The sequence below is a fragment of the Cataglyphis hispanica genome, chromosome 8 (genome assembly GCF_021464435.1).
Source record: "Cataglyphis hispanica isolate Lineage 1 chromosome 8, ULB_Chis1_1.0, whole genome shotgun sequence".
NCBI lineage: Eukaryota > Metazoa > Arthropoda > Insecta > Hymenoptera > Formicidae > Cataglyphis > Cataglyphis hispanica.
In genome coordinates this window covers 3908314-3921464 of record NC_065961.1, presented here as the reverse complement: position 1 = coordinate 3921464, position 13151 = coordinate 3908314, and the positions used below count along the sequence as shown (strand labels likewise).

General features: G+C 36.6%; 3 protein-coding genes across 10 annotated transcripts in view; 2 read left to right on the top strand and 1 right to left on the bottom strand.

Moving 5' to 3' along the window:
- Window positions 1-7045, top strand: part of LOC126851344 (facilitated trehalose transporter Tret1-2 homolog) — a 62214-nt gene extending 55169 nt beyond the window's left edge. For all 5 annotated transcript variants that reach the window (XM_050595215.1, XM_050595214.1, XM_050595218.1 and 2 more), the window contains 3 exons: window positions 18-270; window positions 536-876; window positions 1137-7045. In XM_050595215.1, the coding sequence (XP_050451172.1) occupies window positions 18-270; window positions 536-876; window positions 1137-1274 (732 nt within the window). In that variant the 3' untranslated portion in view covers window positions 1275-7045. The remainder of the gene's footprint in view (window positions 1-17; window positions 271-535; window positions 877-1136) is intronic.
- LOC126851350 (mediator of RNA polymerase II transcription subunit 20) overlaps window positions 1-8782 on the bottom strand; it is a 77905-nt gene extending 69123 nt beyond the window's left edge. Inside the window, exons 1-3 of one of the 3 annotated variants that reach the window (XM_050595227.1) lie at window positions 8736-8782; window positions 8137-8402; window positions 7759-7901 (exon numbers count right to left, since the gene is read on the bottom strand). In XM_050595227.1, coding sequence (XP_050451184.1) covers window positions 7759-7901; window positions 8137-8150 — 157 coding nt within the window. In that variant the 5' untranslated portion in view covers window positions 8151-8402; window positions 8736-8782. Of the gene's footprint in view, window positions 1-7758; window positions 7902-8136; window positions 8498-8735 lie in introns of those variants that run through there. The other 2 variants (XR_007687659.1, XM_050595228.1) reach the window with 2 other exon arrangements.
- A 730-nt stretch (window positions 8783-9512) lies between these two features.
- Window positions 9513-13151, top strand: part of LOC126851339 (dystroglycan 1) — a 60144-nt gene continuing 56505 nt past the window's right edge. The window contains exon 1 of one of the 2 annotated variants that reach the window (XM_050595198.1): window positions 9513-9725. The gene's annotated coding sequence lies outside the window, so the exon portion shown is untranslated. The remainder of the gene's footprint in view (window positions 9726-13151) is intronic. The other variant, XM_050595200.1, reaches the window with a different exon arrangement.

Sequence of the window (13151 nt, the reverse complement as noted above, 5' to 3'; positions counted from 1 at the left end):
TAAATGTACGTCTCCAGGTAATAAAAACGAACATTCTGGCTTCGAGGGCGAAGCAGTACGAGCTGAGTTTCAAGAACAGCGTGTTTACGCCGAGGCTATACAAACCCATCGCTATCACGTGCGGTTTGATGTTTTTCCAGCGATTCTCCGGCGCGAATGCATTTAATTACTACGCGGTAATCATCTTTCGTCAGACTCTGGGCGGAATGAATCCTCACGGAGCGACCATAGCGATCGGATTTGTACAGCTATTAGCCGCTTTATTGTCAGGTACCTTATCATGTAATATTGATAATACTGTCTCTCGACAAAATTAAATTTCTTAAATTATATCAGAAAGATTATCATCTCATAATTTAATAAATTATAATTTATATTATAATTAATTAAATTAATTATAGTTATATTATATATAATTTATTATATATGTATAATTATAATTATAAATTTATAGAGAATGTAATAAAATTAATCCCATTTTCGTCAAAAATACGTCTCAACTCTTGTCGTGTTTAAGAAAACGTATGGTTCGCAGGATTTTTGATCGACATCGTCGGCAGGCTGCCGCTTCTGATAGCCAGCACTGTTTTCATGTCCCTGGCGCTCGCCGGTTTCGGCAGCTACGCGTATTACGTGTCGAAAACGCCGAATCTGGGATACGTGGACTCGGCTGTGGTCGGCCAACATGACTGGATACCGCTGCTCTGCGTCCTCGTATTTACGACCGCCCTTGCCCTGGGCATATCGCCAATTTCTTGGCTATTGATTGGCGAACTATTTCCCTTGGAGTACCGCGGCCTCGGTTCCAGCATTAGCACGAGTTTCAGCTACTTCTGCGCGTTTTTCGGGATCAAGCTCTTCATGGACTTTCAGCAGGTGAGCGTTTACATTTTTCGTTCTCCGTTTGAGACAGATCGCCCCCGGACTTGTACGAACTAAGTTTTAGATTACGAGGAGGAGCTTGTAAGATTCGAACGAGAAGATCCATAAGAATGAAATATATAAACGTTTCCTCACATACATTTAAGTTTAAAGACTTTTTTATTTATATTTAAATTTAATATTGCCTCCTATCATTAATTAATAATCGATCTCTTCCATTAAAAAAATCTCAAAAAAAACCGCAAATGTTTTAGAGCCTCGGTCTACACGGAGCCTTTTGGTTTTACGCCGGCGTGGCCATCTGCGGACTGTGCTTCGTAGTCTGCTGCGTGCCCGAGACGAAGGGTAAGCAGCTGGACGAGATGAATCCGGATTACGCGCAAGCACGGTAGTATAAGGCTTCGTTGACGGGGGGCCTCTCGAATCTGGAGAAGGCGAACAAGCCTTTACCGGGGGGCGCTTATCCGAACGAGCACGATCCGCGCGATCTCTACCGCGACGATCGAGCGCCAATCGCGACTACCACCGCCGGCATCGCGATGCCGTCCGCGCGTACCGCGCATCGCAAGCTGTCGGATTACTGCGGCATCTTCGCCGAGAAGACCAACAGAATCGGCAGGAATGTGGGAAGCTTCATACAATCCCGCGGTCTCTTACCGATTCGTCGCTCCGTCGACGAGACTGCGACGCGTCGCGACGCTCCCGTGATGGCCAACGGCGACGTCAGAATCAGAAGCGACCCTCCGATTCCGCGAATCGATCGCGAGACGAGGGAGAATCGTCGTCGACGTGACGAGGTTACGAGCGATTACGAGCGAGACACGAGCGCGCCGAGAAAACGCGTAGCTTACTCGAATAGCACTTATCCAAGAGACGTGCGAACCAACGCGAGTTACGTCCATCGTGCCAATGAGACGGAACCTCGTCGCTCTAGGAGGCGCGAGTACACGGAGGCGAATTACAGCGCGGCGGACGAGGTCTGGGGGCAAAGGGGCACGACAACGAGGGGGGATCCGAGCGTCTCTAAACCGATTCTGAGAAACGGCATCAATCACGGCGGAGACGAAAGGCCGTACTACTCGACCTTACCGCGACGCAGCAGGACCATCAACTTCAAGGATCAAGCTCGCGACTCCCCGGTGGGACGGCAACGCGCGTATCCCAAGAGTCTGCAGGATTTAACGGATTTGGAGCTCGACGACATCACGTATCTCCCCCCGTCCTGCCGCGGAGGAAGCCGTCGACAGGAGGAGGGACCCGACGACGATTACCGTCGACGCGCTCGGGATCGTGGGGAGGAAGACGAGATCGCTTTCGACGACGATTATCTCAGACTCTGCCGGAACTTGTCGAGATTGGACGGATATCCGCGCGGCGGTAGATACGAACCGGGCCAGGTGCACTACGAGAGGGAATGCAGGACTTTCGGCAAGGATACGGTCGCCTTCATCTACTACAAGACGTGCTACTTATGATCGAAAGAGAAACGCGATGCGAACGAGCGATCGAGAGCTCTCTCGTCGATAGGCCGTCCAACGATAACACGCATGGTTCACGATCTCACGCAGAAATACCGTACGGTCGGTCAAATCTTTCTTTTCGGACGTATTTTACGAGTGGCGAATACGTTTTCCATTCGATAAATCGGGCTGGATTTTCGTGAAACACGGAATAAATTAAAGAATCTATTGGCAATAGATAAAACGTACTATAAAAAATCTCTTCCTTGTCAAATTCATATCTTCTTGATGATAACATATCTATAAATCGCGATATAAAACAGATACTCGTGGAGAAAAAAAAAGATCTATATCTATATAGAGAGAGAGAAAAATTGATCAAATAACCGAGTCACAAATTGCCTTCGTGTCTGGCTTTAATAAATAAATCATTTCTCGACTGATAATAAAGTTATATCATCGAGCTTTATATACGTATATATAATCGTTGCTCCTATATATAACTTCTCTGAAAAAAAGCGTGATATCTTTAGAAAATATACTACACAGAGAGAGAGAGAGAGAGAGAGAGTTAGATTAATCTTTTTTTTCTACGCGTTATATAAATTGTTGTTCCAAAATATCTTACTTAGCATTCTATATCTCCTCGAAATATTCTTAAATTTTAAATGGCAATTTTAAGAAACTAATAAACACGGTACGACAAAAAATATTTGTGTATACTAACGTTAGATTAATCACATATAAAATCGCAACGCGTCCTTTATATGTATATTATTTATTTTATGTTATTTTTCAGAAGTATTACAGTTTTCTTTTTCTTCTCATCGGTAAATTATATCGGTTTCTTCGGTTTCCTAATAAGTTTCCGATAAATATTCGCGAAGCTCATTCAAGTCAAGAAGCAACATCTTCATACTCTTCGCTAAAGCACGGTATATTATATCTTACGCGAAGAAAAATATGTGCATATATTGTATATAAAGCGAGTAAACGATATTAACAGAGTCGTTAGAATATAGGATCGATAGACTGTTCGTAGACTGCCAAGCTGATCTTACTGCAAAGTAATCAATATGTAATGATTTTACGATGATTTCCGCTATTACGTTTTCAGGCTATTAATGCCGCTCGCACACATATTGCTTTCGAGGAATATCGCGCGTGATGAGTCTCGAAAGAAGAAAAAATTATTAACGCCGAAGATGATGTTTACACAGTCATGATACTGTGTTACGGTATATTATTGATAAAGGCGCAATAGTATATCTTTTGCGTACGAAAGTAGAATCTTTCGTTAAAAGCAGATTATTCCGGGGCCTCCTCGTAGTACAGGCGCCAATGACTTAACTATGACAATATCGATTTGTAGATATACATATATACTATGTCTACATATATACTATGTTTCGTATAAGATGCGTATATATTGATTATTATATATATATTATATACATATGAGACTCTCTATCGTATTCGTGGTATTTATCGCCGCGCTAACTGCGACGATGCAGATAAACAAATTCTCGACAATAACACAATTTGCCAATTTCGCGAAACCGCTAGAGCGAGAGAAATTTGGTACTATTAGTTTATTAAGAGATCGTATATACATATATATGTACTTTGTAACATTTGAAAGCAGATTATACTAAATATTCACAGATACGAGGGCGAATCCCTCCTGTATCTGTATAACTGATATTCATTATTTCTCAAAGTCTTCTGCTTTCGACCATTTCCTGCATTTCTCTAAAATGCAGCCATTCGTACACTTGAATGGCGAAGTCGCGATTAGACAAAAGTCTCCGTAATAACGTATTTTGTATTTTTATATAGTTTGTAGAACGAGATTCAGAGCGAGAGAGAAAAAGGGAGCGAGAGAACGATATATATATATATATATATATATATATATATATATTCACGGCGAAGCATTTGATAAAAAATTGAGACTACATACTTTGCGGATAACAGTTTGCATCTATGATGGAGTGATAATTCTCGCGGAAAAAGGATTTCTCTTGGAAATATCTTTGACGCTAAAAATGTGACGTTAAGAAAATTCCAAATGCATTATGACGAATTGAATTTGACGGGCCGAAACGTATGACATAAAAAGGAAATGTTTCTTCGCGACGAACGCAAAGCGGAACTTCTTTCACATATGTAATTATTAACTATACCCGTGAGTCATATCCCTGCCATATATCCAATATTATAACGAAGTGTATGAAAGTCTCGGAAAGCGCATTAAGGATCCCCTGTACTTAAAATATTTCCGCCTGTTTTTTGTAGACAGTGATCGATCGATGCGGGGGAGGAAGAATTTGCGTTTGCGCGAACTATCGATTCGTAAAGTACATTCCACTTTTTATACACGCACGACGCGAGAGAAATATATACATATATACGTGATAGGCGAGAGAAATAATATTACTAGCGTCGAAATATTGTATAAATTCGGAGGGCAACATATCATTTAAAGAGAATAATATCTTAATACGATCGTTATCGTACATTACTGTCTACAAGAACAAAACACATATTATCTTCCCAAACATAAATATCTAACTCTATGTTACATAGAGTGTTCTGAATAAAAAAGAAAAAAAATATATATACCAGTGTTAATGAAATTAAAGTATTTTATTGCAAAAAAATATTGTTTTTAATATACTATATATATATATATATATATTATTTTTTTATATAAATATTAAATTTTCTAATCACACAAATCACATATTTTATAGAGAATACAATTTCGTTATATATAATTTCTTACACTTTGAAAATTCAATCTGCTGAATTCAACATTAATATTTAAGAAATTCATCAAAATAAGATCTTATTAACATTTAAAAATATCCCAATTAAAAGATGATATTTTAGTGGTATATATATTTTCAAAACACACCGTATACTCTTTACGATGCTCAAGGGCTTGGATACAGTATTGGGTAACTGTTTAGCCTGTAATTAGTTTTAACGTGCGAGGCAACACGCTCGTGAAACGAGTCCGTGTACGTAGGATAAACAATTAACTTCCAGATTTTACGTAGGCTGTAAAGATTCTCGATCGCGATGAAATTATCTCTCGTTCTTAGTATATACCGCGCCGAATAAGCGAGCTTTACTCTTTGCCGAATGGCATAATGAATATATTTGCGACCACACATTGCGTCAGATCTTCCATGTAAACGAAAAGAAAAAGAAGAAAAAAAAAAAAAAAAGATATTTCCCCTCTCCTCTTTCCTCCCCCCGTAGATACATTATAAATTGCGTAAAAAGAAAAAAAATCTGCACTGTGCACTTTCGTGAATTGAAAATTTGTCGTAAAATACGGCGTAGCGGTAAATGTGGAATTTTCAGAGATTTCGCATTACTGCACGCGTTTAGTCTTCACGATAAACCCGATAAATTGATATATTTGTATCGTATACGCGAGTGTGTACGTGTACATGTCTTGGGCGTAGTACAATCGTGTGTGATTGTGCGTGTAATTGTACGAAATAATGCGAACGAGTTTGACAACCGCTTTTAGATACCGCTGCGCGAAATACTTTATTCCTTTACACGAGAAAAATGTCAAGGGATCGATATTGAAAAATATTAATCCGCATTAGAGTGAATTAAAAACGCATACTTGGCACGTTACAATCACATTACGAGTAAAATAGGAATTAAATCTAGAAAAAGAATCAAAATATGTTACACGAGCGATATATCATACCCGGGCATGAGAGAAAATGAGTTTTTCGTCTGGAAAGAAAACCGTATAATTTACGTATAATTCTACTTAATGACAATAAAGCCACTATATGCAATTTTACTGACAATAAATAATATTCAAATGAAATTTATAGCGCTGGCCGTTGCTAAGGAGATGATTATAAATCTATATATGTCATGTTATGTATCATCACGGATAATAAAATTATGAGAAACGTATTTTCAATGAAAAGAAAAAAAGAGAATGGAAAATACAAGAATACAAATCAATAAATATTACACCAACTTTGTCTGTAATGACGTTTAGCTTCGCTTGATAGATTTAATATTTTTGTAATGATGCCTATAGATATAGTTGTATTTGTATCTTCGTAGAGTTAATACTTATACTTTACTCTGCGTCTCTACACGCAATGCGATGCGGAAATAATGCGGAATAAGTTGCGACGGAGCGTTTTAATATTAGAATTATTTCTGTGCGAAATAATAATAAGACTGTTCGTCGATATCTCGAGAATATACACGCGCCATTCTATCTGCGAATAGAAGATTTTAACGGACGAATACTTTTACAAATATTTTTCTTCTTTCGCGATAATTCCCAAGAACACCAAGACGATTTTGTTAATTCAATTAATTTTAAGACCGGTCATTATATTCGTTAATTAAAGTAATACCAGTAGCACAAATCTGTCAATGCGACGATAGCGGACTTGCTTTAGAAGAAATATGCATTCAAGATTCTCTGGTGCAATATATATATATATATATATATTTACGTTACGTATAAGTATGTACTTAAGTAATTTTATTAGCGTCCGCGTTTATATATACACCTCTCTCTAGAAATAACGAAAAATATATTGGATGTACATACATGATCGCTAATGACACTTTTTCGGCGGAACTGACAAGTGTTTGTATATAGAGATCTATATACACATGTATAAACGCCAAAAAAAAAAAAAAAAAAAGTGATGAAAGAAAAATATGTGTATCTATTTAATCCGCGTTGCTCCCCCAAAAATCCTAAATAATTTCTCAAAGAATATTAGAAGAACATGATTCTCTTTTTCTATAAAACTTAATTTATGGAAAATTAAAATCTCTTTGTTATATTAGAAATGCAAAAGCTTTCTTTCATCAAAATTTAAATACGTTAATCTCTGATATATTATTAAATATTTCTTAAAAAAAGTCTTTTTATATTAAGCTCTTTTCTAAAATATTTAATATCTTCATAAATGAATTTTTCCACAAGAACAAAGGTTTTTTTTTTACATAATTTCTGAAGTGAACTACTATTTACTATATTTGTTATTGCAATTAATTCTTGAATCTAATAACTTTATTATATTTTTCCTCTTTTATCATAATATTTTCTACAATCTTTTCATTAGAAACACGTACAATTTATTTCTCAATTAATATAATAATATACTGATATTTTTTAAAGTATCCTAATTTCCATATTTGATTTTAAAAATTCCAAAGGCAGATATTTTATTTCGAAATTCAAAAACAAATATTAGTTTAATGGTCGATATTAAAGAAAAAGGCCAAACAACGGCCATCTATGCCAAATACCGCGTATTATCAGATATCACAGCAGCACGATACGAAACTTGCGAGAGATACGAAACGCGGACGCTGAAAGCGCAAAGGAGGAAAACGTACTTACCAAGCTGCGGCACCGACATGTACGTCTCGCAATCCACCAGGAACTGTCCCACCTGTACCGCTCCAAGGGCGACGACTCTCTTCGTGAGAAACTCGATCGTCTGTGGTCCGGTCCGGTTCTCGGTCATCGGAAACTGTTGCAGCCTGTCGATCACACGCACAAATAACTCTACTGACAAACGCGTTCGATGAACATTCTCGAATCGCAAGATGCTTCGCGATAATAGAAATGAGATGTAGGAGAATCGAAACGGCTATATGCTCGACATAACCTTCGAAAAGACGCGCAGTTAGTACGGCAAGCCGAGAGACACGTGTCGATCGTGCGAGAGACGAAAGTCTCTTTTGAGAATTTGTAAAACATGAAAAATCTACTTACACGGTGACTCCCATGGTACGTCCGGCGTCCTGTCGTAACGTAAACACAGAGAAAACGTCGCAAAACAAAGCCGGCGGACACTTGTTTACAGTCGCGTTCACTTATGTTCGCTTGTGTTATCGAGGACGCCCGCGCGATTCGAAACGCCACGCCGCTAAGCGACTCGGCCACGAATAAAGTATCGTAAAGACGAGCGAGCCCGTTTAAAATTTCGATTATCAATCGCCTTCGGTCACGTTCAGACTGCGTTTCGTCTTTATTTGACGCTGCAAATGTTGGAAGCGTTTAATTATCTGATCAAAACAAAGAAATCTTTATCGCGATCGATCAATCACACGCTTCGATCACTTGTCACTGCAAGACTGCGTGCGTCTTGACGTTGCAAGCGTTGACAGCGTTTGATCGACCAATCGGGGCAAAGATTCCTTTGTCCTGATTGGCCGAAGACGAATGCAGTTCAAATATAGAAATTTTCAAATAAGAGACTAGACATCGCTAGTGAAGAAATAGAGATATAATTATTATTCTAAAAATCTATAATGGAAGGATCGCAACGAAAAATCGTTAGTTGTATTAATTGGTAAGCTAGGTTTCATTACTTATCACGATCATGTTTAGAACGCGACAATATACGAAACACAACTATTGTATCGCTCGCACGACTATTTCTTATTGCTCGAGAGCGAATGATAATAATAAATAAGAAAGGACGAAGCGTCTCCCACTCCTATACAAGGTCGGCGGCGGAATGATAAACAAGGCTGTAACTGCTGTAAGAGGTAAACAATAGTGCGTTGTACGCCGCCGAGGCAAATACTTTGTTAAGGATAATTCGTTGCCGAAATATTTCACGTACTATATATCATATGTTTAATATATTTTAAATGTGTTTTAATTATTTTAACTGCGTTTTGTCAATTTCAAATAAGATTTAATTAATTAACAGTGTTAATTAATTAATTCATTTTTTATGACCATGACGTATACAATTATATATAAAATGTGTTTATATTTTTTCAAAAAAACTCATGACGAAAGAAAGAGGAAGAGAGAGAGAGAGAGAGAGAGAGAGAGTCTGTTTGCTTTTTAAATGTTTTAGTAGACATTTTGTTTGAATTTGCTTAAAATAATTATGAAAAGTTATTTTTTGAAAAATGCATGCAATATAAAAAATATATATAAACAAAAAATTATATTTATAAAATTATATTTAATCGAATCTTTCTTTGAAAAAATATTACAGTTTATCGTTTCCTTTTTGTCACAGTATCGATTATTTCAACGCGAAATCAACGTCATCGATATTTGGCGCCAAGTAACCGCCGCACCGTCCCGTTAGATGGCGACACGTGAGCTGTGCGGTGCGCGTATGCATCTGGAAAATGGCGATATCTGTTGCGACTGCTCCAAAGTATTTTTTCGCTCGCAATCATTGACCGGTAGCAGCGTATTTTGGAGTGTGATTCGCCGCCGATTCGAATGTACGAACGGAGTGCGTCGCAGTCAGGTGAAGAGAACGACGCACAACAATCGGATAAAGCGCGACCCTCGTCCGTCGACTCTCGTCGCAGGAATATCTCCGAGATCAGGTTAGTGCACGAACGTTAATACGTATCACGCGGGGATTGAAAATACAGCGTGCTTCGGCGATTAATTCGATTCGCGATGCTATGAAAAGTCTCGGAGATGGAATGTATCTCGCAACAATCGTATCGCATCTTTCCTTTTGCGTGACCACCGACATTAAAAGCCGGAAAATTCTGTCAGTTTGAATCCCCGCACTCATCGCAGGTATCCGTACGTATTTGGACATTAAGAGAGAGATGTCAGAATTGTCATTCAAGATTTTATCTCAACACATTGCGCGCCCGATTGTTGCGGCTCGCACTTCTGATGTTTATAAGCGAGCCTTGAAATCGATTCTCATATATCCGAATTAAATTAATTTATTAAGATATTCTTGTGTAAAAATGTGAAAATCTTTTGCGTAGAGAATTTTTAATATTATATTTAATATTACACTAATTAACATCACACAATTTTTTTTTTTTTTATCACGGAAAAGAGAATTATTACTGACGGTAATTTTTTAAATCCTGAATATGATTTTAGCTTTTTTTAAAATAATATATATTCAATATTATAATACAGTGCAACAAAAAAGAATTTTTTTATCACGAAAAAGAAGATAATCATTGACCGTAATGTTTTTTTTTTTTAATGCTGAATATAATTCCAACTCTCTTTAAAATTATTCCGTCACAATTTTGAACAATTTGCAATTAAAGTTGCAAAAAAGGTCTATTTTAATGTAATTAATTATATTATAGCTACGGTATGTGTGTAACGTGTCGGAGATGTTTTGTTACAATAAAAAAAAAAACTACGAAAAATGATCATTTTCTTTTTTGTGCTTTTTTTTTTATTGAACAATGCAATATGGAGTTGTCTATTAATTTCATTGAAATTGGATATTAAATGAATATTAATTAATGGTGCTGTGTGTTTTTCTCAGAGAAACTCGATACGTATTTTCGCAGAATAAGTTACGATTTAATTATGCTGCAATTTCACTCGGATTAATAATGTGATTATTCGCGTATACATCAAGAGAATCGCTCTTTTCATGAAAACAGCTTATTCGGAGTGAAATTTTACGATTAATATTCGAAAAGGCGTAATAGCATCGAAAACAAATAGTATTATCGTAAGTAGCATTTGCTGAAATTTTATCTGTAATGCGATTACCAGAGGCAAAAGTCAGTTCCGCGCTACAAAATGAAACGTCAGAATCTCATGGCAATAATGAGACTTTCATCAACAAACGTAGAAGCAGGAATACGAAATTATGAGAGCACTTCTCTCTCTCTCTCTCTCTCTCTCTCTCTCTCTCTCTCTATCTATCTATCTATAATAGGCGACACTGTTAGCAGGATAAATTCTTATCGCCGTTTGTCGTTTACTTGACAAATGCACGATACGATATGAATGCAACTCGGCGAACGAAAGAACTTTACAAAATGTCATGAACGAAACCCGCGGTGAATTTATCGAGAGAGTGAAAAAAATGGGGTCAATTGCAAACTTTAATCTGTATGTATTTTATTTTCTGGGAACGAATAAAAAAGAATCTTTATTGCATATGATTGTGCTCTCCACGAGTAATGGATGTTTTAATGACACATTGCGCTATATCTATGACGCGATAAATTAGATTCCGCGAAGAAAGATGCGCGAAACACGAACCAATTCCGTCTTAATCAAAATGCGGCTGGGAATAGTCCGATTAATTGCTGCGTTACCGATTCCGTGTCACGGATAATATAATCAATGACGACGAGGTTATATTTAAACGGATCGTATTGGATTCTTGTTTATAATTAGCGAAAATGGAAGCGCAGTTCTAATTACGGAGATATTATTGAATAGATTGAGTATTCGCGGATATTTGCTGAATTAAACGCTAAAAGATTGGATTGATTTTGAAATCTAATGTTTCAGCATTATTTTAAGCGCATATTATTTTGATAGAAATTTTAATATAGTTTGATTATTATCTACTGATCGAAAATATTATTTAATTTGTTAGATTAATCATATTTTTTATTTGTAAAGACTTTTGGCTATTTTGAAAATATTTAACGCGTCGAAAATTTAATATAACACACTTACAATGGAAGAGTTTTATTTAAATGTTTATTAAGGACATATTGAATTTAGAATTATCAAGGAATGCACTTCAATCTTCAGCCGTTTTTCGCGAATGAAAATGGTAATTAATATTAAAGCACGAGGCAAATTCGGTTCGTTAAAAAAGATGTAGGAAACGTGACGCAGCAACTCGCGCTCATTTGCAGCTGTATATATTTTTATGTCTGTTTTTCTCGTATGGAAAAAAAGTATTGTCCTTAATCGCAAGTCATCCTTATCGCTACGTTCATTTTCAATAAATACATGTCATTGAAATTCAGTTGGCATACTTCGATCAGCGCATGTTGTTTGTTATCAACGCTTGAATAATGCTCCTATTTCCATGGTTATCATTTAGCGAACAAGACCATCTGTCAATTTTGCCTCATATTGCGTATCTCGCGTTTGTTTTCGTGACGATTCGGAAACTTAAGTTTGAGTTTCCACGAGATGCTTTATTAGCTTCGAAATTCTGATGCAACGTACATGCATTTACCTTTCGTATAATGGAAATTGCAATATTTCTTTCGCGAAAAAAAATCTCGGAGAAGTAAGAAATATATCTTTCCATTTGTGGCACGATTATATGTATAACGAATAAAAGAAGCCAGTGAACGCCAGTGATAAAACGTATTGATTTATTGAGGTAGAGATAAAGAAAAGTCGGTGCCAATCGTTTCGTTGAGGTGTTCATCGACCGGAAACTATAACCGGATGTACGTAACTACGTGAGTTAAATACAGAAATCGCCAGTTTTTCAGTGGACTAAAAGTAACAGAGCGCAGTATATTCGGTCGATACTTAAACAAGGAAACAGTATCGGAATCACATGTTAAAATCCAACAAACTTGATGCATCGTAAATCAATTCTCTCGCGATAAAGAGATATTTTTTCCGTATTTTTAATATTTATTATTATTTTTTATTTATTTTTATTATTTATTATTTATTATTTATATATTATATTATTATATTAAGATTTGTTAAAGAAAAAAAAATAAAAATGGCGAGATCGCTGTATTACGTTTTATACATATATGTACACACACGTGCTTCTTGTGGAAATGCTTTTCTCGAAAAGAGTGTTAGATTTTCTTTATCCTTTTCTCTTTTAATTATAGAGCGAATATTTATTTTTTATTTTCATCGCGAAACACGAGAGAAAATTTAGAAGCCTCGCGCATCACTCTTTCCGGATCAGATCCAATTTTTCTGATGCCCCGTGAAACTTTTGATCTGCATTAAAAATAGATCACGTGTATTCTAGCAAAGTAATCTATCGAAGTAATCTATCGAATGTATGAGGGGAATTTTATATAAGAATC